Here is a 15731-nt window from a genome sequence, read left to right on the forward strand (position 1 = left end):
GATGGGCAAGGTGTGTAAGTAGTTGGACCTGTACCATCCCCGTATTGGCAAGGTGGGGAGGGAATGAGGATTTGGAATTGGGAGGGTTTGGAAATGAGAAGGGGTGTAGACGACAGCCTGACTGCCATGATCACATACGCTGCTGTCAAGAAGTTCTCCTCCTTTTGCTGCACTGGACACCTGCAAAGTTTCATGAGAGGGAGAAAAGTAATACCACACGAATAGTTCAGAGCTAGCCGTTCAGCATTCATTGAAATCATAGTTCAGCTCAAGTGTGCATGCTGGTAACAGACCATAACTTAAAAGACTTTGGAGTACTAAATGCTGTTTTCAAAGGAGCTCTAAATATTTAAGTCAATGAAAATGTCATTTTAAGTACTGATTCAAGGATGGTGAACTAGGTGAGGTGTAGAAGTTTATGGTCAGATTTCTGTCTAACCTGGCAGCTGGTCAGCTGAGCGAGACGGAGGTAGGGTGGGGATTGCCTAAACCCGCTGTCCCGGCTGCACACTTCTGGCTTCTGAACCCTCCGATAGAGGGGCCTTTCCAGCAGCAGGGGTGTGCAAATTATTGTCGCTATGATGGAGGAGAAATGAGAAAATAAGGGTATTTGTCTTGAAAATCTTGTACTTTAAAGCCAGGAAAGTTGTAACATCGTGCATGGTTTTTTCTTTGTAAGCCCACTGTAGAGTTTCTTTGTAAAACTGTTCTGAAGTTTCGCACGTCTAGATGCTGGTTTTCTTATGGTAGTTTTTTTTTCTCCTTTCAGAATCAATATAATCTAGCAAGAGCACAACAGTCCTATAAGTCACTAGTACAAATACATGAGAAAAATGGTATGTACATTCTTGTGACTTTGTCCTTGTCTGCACAGCAACCTGGGAATTGGTGTTTGGCCACAGTAAAACTTGCAGTGCCAGAGTGTCTTATGTTGGCTTGGGAAGACCGTAAATGGTGTTTCCTTTTTCTCATCTTCCAATAGGAAGACAATAGTGCTTAAAGTAACTGGACTAACAATCTTTGCAACTCTTCCAGCTTCCATGTGTTCCTACTGTCTTTTGAAAGGTATTTCAATTTCCTTTTCAGCCAGTTGATCGAGTAACTTTATTGTTACTGTAGCTTTTAAAGTGTCTTGTTAGTGAGGTACCTGCTGGAAGTTTGCCTCTTTCCCCTGAAAGGCTTTGTTTCAGTGTGGTGAGACCTTAGTAGTAATAACCATTGAGGAAGAGGTAAAGTGGAAAGAAAGACCCAGAGACTCAAAACTACAAAAAGCCTGAGTGAAGTGCGCTGGCTGGAAAGCTGTGCAATAGAAATGGGAGACACATTTATGTTTTTGCCCTATTTAAAACCAGTTAAGGGTCTCTCAGCTGCATGAAACAAGTGTTCAAGTGTTTCAGGTATGATTGCATTCGTTGTGCCAGGATGAGCAGACAACGAATGACCTTTAGAAGGTTACATTATGTAAAAGTAGTCAGCAGAGCCGGTGCCCTGGTCTCATGAGGAGGGAGTTAGTCCCAGTTACCGCTTCTGTGATGTTCCTTGATCCAGGTCGGACACAGTCCCCTCTGGGAATTCATGTTGCTGTGAACATTACAGTGTCTTTCGGTGTGACTGCACAGAGCACCTCAGTTTCCCTACCGCTAAAATTGAATGTGTTGCCTTCTCTGCTACTGGGAGGAAGATCAAAGATAACGACTTTAAAATGCTTTCCAGTTTTATGATATTTTGATCTTGCCATTAACTGAGTCTTTTGCTTTTTTAGTTTGCTACAAAAGCCAGCATGGCTGTCTGTTTACTTCTAGCTATGTGCTAGCCTTGACTACAGTGGTTACTGCTGCCGCAGGAGCTGTACACAAAGCATTCACAGCATTTATTGCTGCTACGAAAGGTGTCTTTAACTTATAGCTGCTACCTGTTCTCTGGGACAACATAAATAGGCCCTGTACTCACTGTACAGAAATTTAGAGGATTTTTTTACAGTGGTGGCTGGGGGAATTAAGATGGGCGATGTGGAGGTGGCTAGGGAAAAAAAAACTGTTCAGGCTCGATCAGGTATGATTCAGCTGCTGAACGTGCCAAATCCTATCAAGAGGCTGGTTAATTCAACTGACACTTCTGAGTCCATTCCTACAGCAAGATTTACAGAAGTAGGATGAACTGTTCAAATGCTTGTCCATGCCAAGCTCTTCAGTAGGCAAGGTGATGGGATTTATATACAAGTATCCCAGTGTAGTTGTGTTTGTACATCTGTGCATTGAGTGGCTTGAAGACTTGGGGGTCTTACCTGTATTCCTTTTGATTTTGGTATGGCAATGTTCCTCCCTCAACAGCTTCCTCTGTTGATGTCCAGCTTGTCCAACTCAGCTGCTGACACAAAAAAACCCCCAAACTTCGAAGTGTTTAATTTTCACGCCCAAATGCTGGGTCCGGTCCTGGAACGAGCCATGTGTTTATCTCCCACTGCAGACCACTAGTGTTTTGGGCACTGGGTCTGACTGAGCTGGCTTTAAGGGGGAAGGAAGGAGCCAGATGAGGCTTCCATCTCCCACAGACTCAGAGTATGATGGTCTTGATGGAGCTGTGCCGGTACCTAACGCATTTCTCTGTTCTCCATAGGCTGGTACACTCCTCCGAAAGAAGATGGCTAACATTGAGGACTGTTGTATACCTGGACCAATATCAACAAAACAAGCTCTTTTTTATGTTTTCCAACACACAGACTCAAGCTATGAGTGCCCCTATAACAGCCGTACTGAAGACTTTAGCTATTAGATAAGTTAGTGGATAATCTGTCAACTGACACGTAAAGTATAAATTACAGCCTTACCATTCAGCTCTTCTTAGGTATCTGGACTGAGCAGTTTGGGCCTTTACCATATTTGTTCTTATGGATTAAGCGTATTTGGGCCACGCCCTCCCTTCTCCCTTTTTTTTATTTGAAAGCGTAAGCTCCCTCCAGCAGGCTATCGAGTTACTAAAGATCGTTCAATAGGAGTGAGTCGTTCACACACTTTTGTGTATTTCTTACCTTTTGCAAAATGCAGACTGCAGAGACTTACGTTGTATTGTTTCATTTAAAGCCAAGACGTTTAATACATTGTTTAATACTGTTTTAGGAAATGTCAGGTCTTGCAAATCACAGTAGTTTTTCTGGTCTAAAATGACAGCATTTGTAGTATTTCCAAATTAATGATATAGGAAAAACACATGTATGTTAAGTAATTAAACATTTTTCATGGCTGTATGAGAATATGAACTGTTTCTTGGAAAAGATGCTCTTTGTTTAGATTATGTTAATTTTTTGTTTTGGTTTGGATTTTTTGTTTTTCTTTTCATTTTTGGTCAGGTTTTTTTTTTGGTTTTTTTTTGGTTTTTTTGTTTGTTTTTTTTTTTAAAAAAGCAGAGCACGGCTGTGCCAATAAAACCTTGTAACTAGTCACTTCCACTGGGGCATCAGAACTTGCTGGGCTGTTCCTGCTACTTGTTGGCTCAACCTCCTTAACAAGAAGAGCCGCAGTATGAAGCTTGAAGTTATTTAAAAATACTAAAAACCTTTTTAGGCGTTCCATTTTATTAACGGGTTGTTGCAATCATTTGTAAACTAATGAACTTAAAAAGTGATTGGCACAAATCAAGATGAAAATCCTGGAGTGAAAAATTTTTATATAAAAGCTACAATAAAGTACAAGAACACGTCATCTGATTCAGAGGTTTTAAGAAATGTTGCCGTAGTCATGACGGTGGTTTTGTTACTGAGAGACTGATGGGAACTGTTCATTCTTTGTTAGGAAATGAATCTGGGTCTGTGTAATTACACCGTATTTCATTGCCTTACCTAAATTGATTCTATTTTGGTTGTAGTACTCGTCATCCAGCCTTTGCACCCCTCTGGGGCTGAGCTAAGGGTGTGTACCACCGATTAAGCACTTTTTAGAAGCGCAGAAGCATGTTTTTGTTACGGTTTTTAGTCGACTATCAGATTTGTGCTCTTTTCTCTGTCAGGCACGCGCGGCTCCTTGTGCGTTTGCTTCTGGATGCAGTTTTTATCCCGGCGGGAGCCAGGGGAGAGGCCTGGCGGTGACTCCCCAGCCGTTCTGCTTGCCCGGCCCTACCGCTGCGCGCAGCCCCGGCTTTGGTTTGGGTTCCATTTCTCATTGCAGAGTTACTTGGCAATGTACAGTAATTTGTAAACTTGCATCAAGTTTATGAATAAAAACCATTTTAAGAAGCCTGCTGTGTTCCTGTGGGGGGGGCGGGTCCTCCCGGCCGCCAGGGGGCGCGAGTGCGGCTGCGCTGGCCCCGCCCGCCCCGCGCGGCCGGAAGTGCGCCTCAGGCTGAGGCGGAGCGCAGTGGCGGCGGCGGGGCGGGGGGGGTCGGCGGCGCCATGGAGGCCACCGGCAAGGCCGGCTTCGTCCTCGGCAACCTGGCCGAGGTGGTGGAGCGCGTCCTCGGCTTCCTGCCCACCAAGGCGCTGCTACGCGCCGCCTGGTAAGGCCCGAGGCGGCGGCGGGGGCGGGTGCCGTGGCGGCGGTGCGGGGCGCCATGGCGACCCGCCCGACGCGCCCCGCGGGTGCTGTGTTGCAGCGTGTGCCGGCTGTGGAGGGAGTGCGCCCGGCGGATCCTGCGGGCGCGGCAGCGCGTCGCCTGGGTGTCGGCGCTGGAGGCGGGGCCGGCCGACAGCCACGCGCTGGTGCGCGCGCTGGCCCGCGAGCTGGAGGTGGGTGCGCGCGGGCGGCCGGGGGGGGGCCGGGGCGGGGGCGGCTCCTGCGCAGGTTCTCCGCGGCCTCCCCCCCCCCCCACCCACCCACCGCGGAGCCGCGCCGCAGCCCTCCGGTTCTCCGCTCTCTTTCCCCGCAGAAGGTGCAGGTGCTGCCGCAGACCGTGCTCTACATCGCGGACGCGGAGACGTTCAGCGGGCACGAGGAGTGTCACGAGCAAAAGAAAGGTAAACTCCGGCCTTAACCCGCTCCGAGCGGGGCTGGGGCAGCCAGGGCGGCGCCTAGAGGGAGCTCAGCCGCTGAGCTCGAATTTCGGGGGAAAGGAACGCTTTTGCGGAAATTTTGTGGTGTGAAGCAGCTCACAGACGCCTTGTTTTACATGGACGAGTCCCTGTCCCGAGGTACTGGTTGCGCTCAGTGTGCGCATGCTCCTGTGCTCGTACCCATTGGTACAGGTTTGCCGTGTTGTTAACAGGGCAGCCGCTGACGGGCAGCATTGGTTAAATAGGACAGGATTGACTGCAGGGTCTGTTCCAGTACCGCTCAGAACACCTGATTTTTACTTCTCTTTTTTCCTCTTTTTTTAACAGCCAGAAAAAGAAACAGTAAAGAAACAGCAATTGCGCTCGAAAAATTGTTGCCGAAGCGATGTCAGGTTCTCGGACTGGTCACCCCAGGGGTTGTAGGTAGGAAGAAAATATGTGATTTTTTGTGATGAGCTGAAGGTGTCCGGTGTATCACACATGTATTCTGGTTCCTGTTTATCACAACTTCGTATGTTTTTGGAAGCGTAGTCCTGCACACTGATGGGAGAGTTCTCACAGCGATTAACATGTTCTGCCCCCACCTTGTTCAGTGCTAGCTTAAATTTTAAGGAGTTCATAGTGTTGCTGCTAAGTCATGTGAAGCTTAAATTTTTACTTCATGTAATGCAGTTATAATTAAAAGGGTTGATTTATTTGAGCAGGCAGCTTATTGCATTTTATCCTGGCACCTTAATGTAATTACTGTTTCTTGGATTTATCTGTATTTTTCAGAGTCACATTGTGACTTTATAATTATACAGGACATCCTTGGTATGTATCTGTTTGTTCTGCTGTAGCAGGAGGCACACGCGATAACTACAGAAAATTCGCAGCCGCCCTTGGCAGTCGTCTTTTAGTGCTTCACTTTTTATCATTAGAAAGTTTTTTCCTAGTTTCTCACGTTAAATTCTCTTCCCAAGGCTAAGGAGAGAATTTGATTGTTGTTACTATCATAATTCAATAATACACTCCCAGTATTTCTGTCAGTTTGCTTTATACTGTCATCACGCTTGTACAACGCCTTAAAAATCGGAGTACATTTGCATGCCTGCAGAAGCGGGCAGGAAGGCTGGAGAGAGCTGTATTGCACAGTGCTTGTTTTCCAGCTGATTCATACTTGGTGTGGCTGGGGGAAATGTCCAAATACGTCCATGTCTCCTTGTCCAAAGTGACTTCAGCGTGATCTGTAGCCAGCAGGACTCCTACATGCTTCATCTTACCAAAACATCAGCAGAAAAAATCACCCCAGTTGTCAATTAGATATGTTGTTATGGAGATGAAATATCGTCTTTTATGTGGTCTAAGCTGTTCTGCCTCTTTCAATCTGTGTTACAATGTAGATGAAAGTATTAGGATCACTGAGCACGAGATGTCTGGTTTTGTATCTTCGTAGTTACCCCTATGGGTTCAAGCAGCAATCAGCCTCAAGAAATTGAAGAGGGCGAAGCCGGGTTTGCTCTGTTGTTTCCCAAAATTGATGGCGTGAAGATTCATACTTTCCATTTTTCAAAAGACTCAAAGAACAGGGTCTTTGATGAAAGTAAATTTGCTGAAGCAGGTATGTCCTTGTACTCCCCTTTTTTGAGGCTTCAGTGCAGTGTCGTATTGCTCTTCTAGGCACCAGCGTGGAAGCAACAGCTTCTGTGCTAACTCCATTCCTGGAGGACTCTGTGGCTCTCCGGGGCTGCAGCTGGTAATTGCGCATCTCTGTTCTTCCTTTTCTCTGGAGTATTAAGTTATCCTGAGTATTGATCTCAGCTTACCTCAGTTGGGTTCCAAGTGGAGCTATTCAGAGGGAGCTGTTAGGTTTTGACCAACCTCTAATTGGTTACAAATAATGATAAATGAGTTTGTGCCATTGGGAATGGTTCCCATCACTACAGTTTAGAAACAAGCAAGGAGGAGCTGCTTCTCCTCTTGTCCTCAGTAACTTTGCATTTGGATCCTAAGTCAGGTGTTGTAGCAAGAAAAGGTAGAACAGAAGACAGCGTATTTCAATAAATACAGTTTTACATTGCATGCATTGTGTCCTCAGTAGGGTTGATCATTTATGAAGAGTAATATAATGAGGATTTCTTGAGTCTTCTAGGAACCTGAGAGTTTCTGCCTTGGGATAAGCAACTGGCTGATGTATGTAATGTATTTAATTGTCAGGTAAAGCTATTTACTGCATTGTGGTTCTTGTTGAATAACCTATACGCTCAGTTCTTACCTGTAAAACGACGATTAAGGCTGCCAAGTAAAATTGAAGAGCTGTGCCTTCAGAGGCTGTGGTAAAACTCAAACACTCTGCTAGAGAAGTTGCAAGCTGGAGGAAGCAGATGTAGTTGTCTTTTCCTTGCTAGCTGCTTTTCAGAAATTCTCACTTCGGTGGGGAATGCAGCGCAGCCCCTGGATGCCTGGGCAACTTGTGTCTTGTTTTCCTAATGGAAAGCCATTACTAAAGGTTTGATGTATTATTTGAGGAGAGACTAGGATGGTTGGACTTCAGGGGTCAGGATTTAAAAATAAGAGGATTGATGTTTGTCGTTTTGTTCGTAGGTCTGAAGAATAACCCAGATCTCCGGGTGGTTCTTCTGTTTGGCTACAATTCCTGGAAGTCTGGAGCAACTCGATTCCTTCATCAAATAGTCAATCCTTTGAATGAGAAAAGTATCATCCTGGCTGGGGGGCAAGTGGAGAGCTTTACATCACTGACCTCTGAGAAGTAGGTATCTTTTTCAAGGTAAATTGTAAAGAAGATTTAAAATGGGAGAAATGCTGCAGAAGCCATAGTCTTCTAGTTATGTCATATTAGAAATGCCCGTTAACAGTAGTAAAATGACTTTTTTTTTTAAAGAGAATAAAGTCCCACTGGTACACCGTGATCTAGCCTTTTCTGGCTGGAAATTTTTTCTGACTGTGTTACAAATTGGATTCTGGAAACCCAGCTAGGAGAAACTCACTGCAAAGGAGATTTCCAGCTTCAGATACCTTATGTGTGTTTATTGCAGGCTGTGTTTGCTCTCTGGCTTGCAGATAAATTATCACTCATTGTGACAGAGACCATTTATGTGAACATTTTTTTCTGTTTCGACCTTGGTTTGGTTCGCACTACAGAGCAGTAGCTGCATACACAAACAGGACTGTGCCCCAGGAGCACACCTAAGGGCTGAAGGACGTGGCACTCACGGGACCAGGCTAGATCTCATCCAACTTAAACCCCCTCCCTCCGCCAGGACCCTGCAGGGCAGAGCTGGGCTCCAGGTGCTCCGCTGCACGGGGAGAGCCCTTTGTGCCATCCGACTCGCTGGTGCCGGTGCATCCTCACCGGAGCTCCTGTGCTGGAGAGTGCAGTGCAGTGCAGTGCAGCCAGCGCCGCCAGCTCCTGTCATGCCAGCGTAGGTCTCGACTCCATAGTAATACCATTTTTCTTGCATGTAATGTATGCCAGCTGCACCATTAGTCCAGATAAGAGAGATGACCGTATATTAAATTATTGCTAATAAAGCATAAGTAAGTACTTGGCCAACCAAGGAGACTTAAAGCAACGTGAATCTGAAGCCGTTACTGACTGCTGCCCTGGTGTGGTATGTAAATACTGAGTACCTTTGCTTGTCTTATGTTTAACTAATAGCTGGAATTCATACACAAGCTGCTGAATTTGGCATATATTTGAAAGGCAGACTTACACTTAAACCCTGGTAATGGATGTGAAAGTTTTTCCTTGTGAAAGGTTGCTAAAAAAAAAAGGTTGCCAACATTTGAAGTCTTTGGTTTGTTTTTAAGTATGGGTGTCTTTCAAAATCATTAGGATGTTGGTCACCTTTGAAACCTCCTTCTGCCAGAGCAGAAGTTTATTCAGGTCGGATGTGGTCTCTGGAACATTCTCTAACTCAGTGCCCGTTGCCTTTCAGTAACAATGCCCAGCCTGGCGATGCCTGTGGCGTGGTTGGGCTGGCGTTCAGCGGCCCCCAGATCCAGAGTGCCACCATTCTGTTAGACCAGGACGTAGCTGATGAGAGGACAGCGGAAGCCGCCATGCAGCGTCTCAAAGCAGCAAACATCCCCGAGCATAACACCATTGGCTTCATGTTTGCCTGTGTTGGCAGAGGATATCGGCATTATAAAACCAAAAGGAATATGGAAGCAGATGCATTTAGGAAGTTTTTTCCAAACGTTCCCCTCTTTGGCTTTTTTGGACATGGGGAAATAGGATGTGATCGAATAGTTACTGGGAATTTCGTATTAAGAGAATGTAACGACATAAAGGATGACCTGCTTCACGGCTATACTACCGTTATGACTCTTATTCATCTTGGTTCAACAAAAGCAAACCAAGTGTAGATGTGTTTTTAATGCTTCAGTGAGCTGTTTGTTTCATTCCAGAAAGCTGAGAAGTCTGGAAGAGTGGACATCTTGCAATCAAAGCCCCTTCCAAAACGTAAACATCATTTTCGTAATACTATCAAATCTTGTAGTTGGAATAGAGTTTAATATAATAGCTGCGAGAAGGCTTTGCATTTTGTGTAATCGCCTGTACACATCAGAATTGCAGGTAAATGATATTTGATGGAATTCTGCAATTGAAGAAAGCCTCTTTCTTCCAAAATGAGAATGGTTTGCACAAATGGCAGTTGGAGACCAAATACCAGCATGCAGAAAGAAACAGTACTTTGATGTGCTCTATTTGTGTATGTAAAACAGTCTAGAAAAACTACTGATGCATACGGAAATACTGATGCATAAAATCCACCATTTCCTGGATTTTATTTTGAGAGATGCACAGCCTGCCCAGGCTTGAGTCCTATTTACAGAACTGAATGGTTTTACTAGATAAAATGAATGAAAATCTTTAGAGAAAAATAACAAAGTGCTTATTAAATAAAGATTAAAATATGTAAAAATACCTTGCCTTCTATTCTTAGAGAAAAAGCTCTGATTTGAAGAGGTCCAGTTACAAGCTCAGCTTTTCTCACCATCTTGAACTGAATTTCAGTTGTTTTAAATATCTAGTTTAGAATAATATCTGATACTTTGTGTGTACCAGCAGTTTCAGTCTTTGTGTATTTAAGTTTACACACTCAAAATGCACTGGTTGCCTTTTCTTTTAGAATCTTTTGTAGCATGATGCTCTCTATTATAAACTTTTATACCCAGAGTGCTGAAAATTAAGACTACTTTGGTATCTTCAAGTTCCTTTAAAAAGGTTTTTGCTTTTTAATTTGAAATTGTGGGGCACGCAAGATCTGGCTGTGTTCTATTTATATAGAGCCTTTAAAGAAGACTTGTGCTTTTGCATGTTTTCCTATGCTTTTACATCGGTCACCTGGTTTGATTGCTGCAGCTGGAATTCAGTACTGCAAAGTTCAAGTAAGTAAATTCAGCATAGTCTCAGTATAGCTAATAATATATTTGCTCCCTTTTAAATTCTTTCCTCTCTTTTATTTTCACTTAGTAATAGAATGACAAGAAAATAAAATTAATTTTACACCATTTCAACACACTTCTAAATGCCAAATCGGGCAGGTGGCCTGAATATAATCCCTAACTGACCACAACTGGATTTTGTTTTTGTTAAGAAAAAAAGAAAACCTTCAAAGGCACAAGACCTACAGGGAGGAGTGATGGTTTTGCTGACAAAAGGTAAAAGACCTTTTTTTATCCCCATGTTTTAAATATGAATGATGTTTCATTGCACATTTCTTCTTAATGCATCTTTCAATTAAGCAAACAGTAGGTTTTGAAAGTACAAAAAATAATAGGCAAGCAGTGTGATGTACAACCTCCTACTTGCACAACCGGAACAGCAATTGCCAAACATAAAACTATTACTATAATTTTTCTTTTAGAATTATTAATTCAAAAATCCCCTCATTATAGGATGTTTCTATAACACGCAGTTGTAAGAAAGTGAGAATCATTTGATAAAGCAGAGCCAAATCTTGGTAAGCTGTCACAAGTGTACTGCCAGAAAGCAATTTCAGTTAAAAACTGCAGAAAAGTGCAAAGATAGTGAAGTTGGGTTTTGTTACTCTCTGTGTCACATTTGTTTTGGCCTAAGTTAATATTGGAACAGGCCTTATTTTAACAGATGAATGAGTCATCCTGAATCATGCCCCCTCAGCAGGGAACAGGAAACCGAGATATGTAAATGATGCAGCCAAACTTTGACTTTTAGCGTGCAGCAGAGAAGGCTGATAATGTTAATCCTCAGACTGAACTTTGAAAAAACAAGTGGTTACATACAATTCTTAATTAATTTTTTAGTTAAAAGTCTACCTCAAAACTCAGTCGGTGTCATTACCCCCTCGCAGTTCACTTTTGTCTTTCTAAAAATGGAGAACTTGTACTAGAAGTAACTCTGTAGTGGTGTTCATTAGCTTTCACATAATACACCACCTGGTATTGACCTCAGTCTGCTGAACCCCTAGTGTCTGGCCAAACAAGAACAAGTTAAAAAACATTTGCCTACTTCTATTTTACTCAATGGAATGATACAGGAAAAAAACGTTTGAGGTCTGGACGTTTGCATAGTTACAGAGATAATAAACATGTAAATTTAAATGATCTTTTGTAGGGTCTTTTACTTATAATCTCCAAGTACTCTGCAAATATTAAGAAAATAATTTCCCCCACTGTGATTATTTTTCATGATTATATTGTGGGGAAGATTTACTGTTCATACAGTAAATCACACGGTCTGTGGTGGATCTCTAAAATACATTCCATCATAATACAGCAGTTGTATTTTGTGCACACAAAAGCCGGTAAGATAAACATTAGACTTTAATTACCAAATTTCTTACTTGAAATTTTACCTGTTCCTAGCCCATTCCTCAGCCAGAGACAGGCTCCAGAAGAGGCTGTTGTTTCTGAGCCTTGAGGGTGTTCGGCCTGGCAATGCGTCTCCTCAACTACAGGCTTAAAGATGTGCAGCGAGGTAAACTGAGCTCGCCTCTGGGGGGGTGGGGGTGGCGCGCCTTGGTCCTGTACCACAGCCTTAGGTCAAACAAATACGAGTTCAAACGTTGCAGGACCCCTGCGCTGATTACTTCATGCCTACCAGCACTTCATAACAATGTAGGGTATTTTTCTAAACAGACAACATACAGCTACAGTGAAAAACTGGGAACTTTTTTTCCAAAGGAATGGTGTAAGGTAGGTGGGGATTATTTGGAAATTATGTTACCTGGATACTTATGTGAGAATTATTAGCAGGCAACTGCCTAATTGGAATTTTTTTTAAGAGCTTTGATAATTTAGGAGCAAAAATTTTATTCCCAAATCAATGGGATGTGTGCTTCTAAATACTTTTAAAAAACAATATATAAATTTCCATCATTACATTTCACAGCTAGGTCTTCACAGAGATTAGCAGGTAACACAAACTTCTCAAAATAAACGTTTCGGAATGATTCACATCACTGAATCAGTGGCAGTCATGTCACCTTTTCAAGATAAATTTTCACAGCTATAAGAGTTAAAAACAGCTTTTTTAAAATAAGCTAGTCTTGGCTGAGGTGTGAGTTTTCAGTATGGCAACAGTGAGAGCAAACACTAATCCCCTCAAAAGAGGAACTCCCCTAGAATCTCCAGAACTGGTGCACATGACTGAATAGTTTGAAACATTAGCAAATTCTGTGATGGAAAAGGTACAATGTAGATTGAAATTACAGAGCCGTGTTAAAAAAAAATGCCACCAGTGGATGCTCAGCTACATTTTTACAGCCCATCATTTGCCTGTACAAAAGTTGGAGTCAAAATACCATTACGTTGAGAGGATAATTTGAAAACAGTCTCTTTTAATGTACGCTGAAAAACAATATTGAAATGTTACACAAACTGACATACAGATACATTTAAAAGTGTTAGAAATTTGTTCTAATTTGGGGGATGAAAACAGCAATTTTTTTTTTTGTTATTTCAGGTTTTACAGGTGCAGGTTCTGTTTACACACCCTTAGCTAGCTATAGAAATAATTCCTGGTGGAAGGTTTTGTGGACTATCAGTCCCAAACATGGAACTGAGTGGCAACCTGCCTATTGGTATTTCACAGAATTTGTATTTGGTACTTCGCAAATTTCTCTTTCACATTACATACAGATTATGTTGAACAGGTTACAGTCACAAGAAAATAAAGAACAGACTTTGGATAAGCACAAGCAGATAATTTTACATACAATAATGAAAAAGTTGTTGGGTTTTTTAAACATCTTTAGGCATGCACGGTTGGGGTTTTTTTTATTTGCTCATTTTCCCCCAAAGTGCAGGAAATACTGCAGTACTTTCTTGAAAGAAGCACTCTTTTCACTGATCTTAACCAAAGAAGTAAGTAATTTATGTCCAGATTTTCTTGATTATTTCATACAATCTGAGATACAGGAATATTCCATCTCTTCATTTAAGTATACAGACGTCAACAAAAGGCATTGTATCTGAGAGGGTTACAGTGAACATATGCATCCTGATAATCCAAGTGATATTGCCAAAGAATCATAACACAATTTAGTTCCATTTTTTTCCCCCGGAACTTATACAGATAAGTCTTCATTAATATCCCTGAGTTTGAGTATGGTCATGGTAAAAGTGAAAACTCTTACCCAAACTAACCCACAGTCTTTTCAGTTTTTACTAGAAATAGCTTGATGTCCTTTAAATCTGCAAGGATGCTAAACATCAAAGGAACATAATTGAGGGGGTTGGTTTGTTTTGGTTTTTAATGTAGAAGAGTTGGGTGTCCCATATTAAATCCATAACCACCTTTGGCTAAAGCTCTCCCTCTCTCTGGGCAGCCCCTTCTAGGTATATATCTCCCGATACAGAATTTGCTGAACATGTAACAGGAATTTATAGCCTTTTAGGTAAGCTCACTACTTTCCCTTTCAGTTTGGTAGCTCCTAGTCAGCCCACTCGCAACAGAAAGCAATGGCACAGACACCATTTCTATTGTGGCAAGTTCTCTCCCCTATTTCTTCTCTGCTTCCCCTTTTCAAAGAACAGAGTCATATTATTGGAGCCCCTCTACTGCTCTTTAAAAATGCAGCGCCAGGAGGAAAATAAATTTTTTTAGTGCAGTAAATTGTGAAGGGGTTGCACAACATAGAAGGTGTCTTTAAAATGGGAAGTGCTACCAAATGGACTTCCCATTGGTTTTCCTGCTTAGTATTTAACAATATAAGTCAAAAGACTATGCAGCACAGAGAAATCTTGTTTTCTTTGAACAGCCATTTCTCCTCCTTTCATTGTACTTTGCCCCAGTGTTTGTTTGGGCTACTAATGAAAAAAACCTATATACTGAGTAACATATATAAGCACGTATAAACAACCTCTTATTTAGGTCTATAAAGAGATTTCCTGCTAATGGCTGGCATTTCGTTCTGCAAGTGATCAAAAGGTTTTTGCAAAGCATTATGAAGAGATCTTTACTGCAAGATTCTGGAAGGAAAACATGATCCTTAGGTATAAATGAATTTTTGCCATAACGCTATAATAATAACCATATTAGTGGAGGTTCCTAGTAAATTAGTCTTTTCCCCTTTTCTTCCTGCCATACCTTTCAGCTGGTGGAGGGGTAGTTTTAAAGACCTGTGATCTTCTTTCATGAAAACAGGAGTCAAGCGGAGAAGAGAGACTTCATTACTCATCCCTGCATATACACATAATGCTTTTTTAGACGCCAGTGACTCCAACCACAAGATCTGATCCACTGGAACCGGTGTTTCCTTAGCTTTATTGCTCACAGGACCACTTGCTTAATTTTGTAAGCAAGCATTGCTAGAGTGTGTTGTACTACTTTATTAAATTATACATAATGTTGGCTACCCTGTACTTTCTGTGGCATTTGACCACCTTAAAATGAATTTGTAGCCTGATCTCATTCTGACCTGAACATCAAATTCACAAAGCTTGTGAATTGAAATAATTAATTTTAGAAGCTGAAATGTTCTCAGATGCAAGGGGTTTGAAGCACTGGGAATTGCTAATAGGATTTCCTTCAAAGATAACATTGTTTCATAAATCAACTTGTTTGCATTTAAATATGGTTTTAGTTTATTCGTCCTCACTTTTTGTACAAACTGTTTCCCTAATAATGCAAACAAGATTGGTAACAGTGAATAACTATTCCATGTCTGTCTAGAAAGCTGAGAGTGTTCTAAGAGTTTACAGAGTACAACGTCAGTCCATTTATTTCTTACATCTTCTAATTCTTGCCTGAATTTCCACTTAAGATGACCACAAGCCTTTTCCTTCTTCAATGAAAATAGTATACCAAACTTTAACGTTATTAAGTCTGAATGTCTCATGATTAATATATGGAAGTTATCTAAAAGCAGTGGTCCCTGACTTATTTTCACTGAGGCTATGCAAAGTACTTTAGGTAATACTGATTCTAATGTAGCTGTCAGTACTGCTACAAATGTCTTAAACTCTGTATTTAACAGCGGCATGTCCCTTTGTGATGAAAAATCACCTTTATCTTTCCTAGCCTTTAAAACAATATTATCAGCTTCCTTCAGAGTATCTGCTAAAGGTTTGAAGTCCAGAAAATAACACATAAGATCATTTAATGTGTGGAGAAAGTGATCTTTTAGTTCTTTATATGACTTGATTGGGAGTTTCTCTGGATCAGCTCCTCTATTTGATTTGGTGCCCTCAGATTCTCCCTTCAGATGCTGAGCTTTAACTGGGACTCTAACTTCTCTGATATGAATCCTCAGAAGGTAAT

At 41.9% G+C, this 15731-nt stretch overlaps 2 protein-coding genes across 5 annotated transcripts in view; both read left to right on the forward strand.

Moving 5' to 3' along the window:
- UBE2Q2 (ubiquitin conjugating enzyme E2 Q2) overlaps window positions 1–3703 on the forward strand; it is a 48817-nt gene extending 45114 nt beyond the window's left edge. The window contains exons 12-13 of one of the 2 annotated variants that reach the window (XM_054214086.1): window positions 770–836; window positions 2617–3703. In XM_054214086.1, coding sequence (XP_054070061.1) covers window positions 770–836; window positions 2617–2648 — 99 coding nt within the window. In that variant the 3' untranslated portion in view covers window positions 2649–3703. Of the gene's footprint in view, window positions 1–769; window positions 837–2616 lie in introns of those variants that run through there. The other variant, XR_008468408.1, reaches the window with a different exon arrangement.
- Window positions 3704–4331: 628 nt separating this feature from the next.
- Window positions 4332–9909, forward strand: FBXO22 (F-box protein 22). 3 transcript variants are annotated; one of them, XM_054214083.1, is made up of 8 exons: window positions 4332–4488; window positions 4585–4717; window positions 4858–4945; window positions 5309–5404; window positions 5756–5794; window positions 6417–6581; window positions 7565–7730; window positions 8920–9909. In XM_054214083.1, the coding sequence occupies exons 1-8, from the start codon at window positions 4385–4387 to the stop codon at window positions 9347–9349; spliced, it is 1221 nt and encodes a 406-aa protein (XP_054070058.1). In that variant the 5' UTR covers window positions 4332–4384; the 3' UTR covers window positions 9350–9909. The 3 variants fall into 3 exon arrangements, with proteins under 3 accessions (XP_054070058.1, XP_054070059.1, XP_054070060.1); XM_054214084.1 differs by lacking the exon at window positions 5756–5794; XM_054214085.1 differs by lacking the exons at window positions 5756–5794; window positions 6417–6581.
- The last annotated feature ends 5822 nt before the right edge of the window (window positions 9910–15731 follow it).

The sequence above is a fragment of the Rissa tridactyla genome, chromosome 9 (genome assembly GCF_028500815.1).
Source record: "Rissa tridactyla isolate bRisTri1 chromosome 9, bRisTri1.patW.cur.20221130, whole genome shotgun sequence".
Lineage (NCBI taxonomy): Eukaryota > Metazoa > Chordata > Aves > Charadriiformes > Laridae > Rissa > Rissa tridactyla.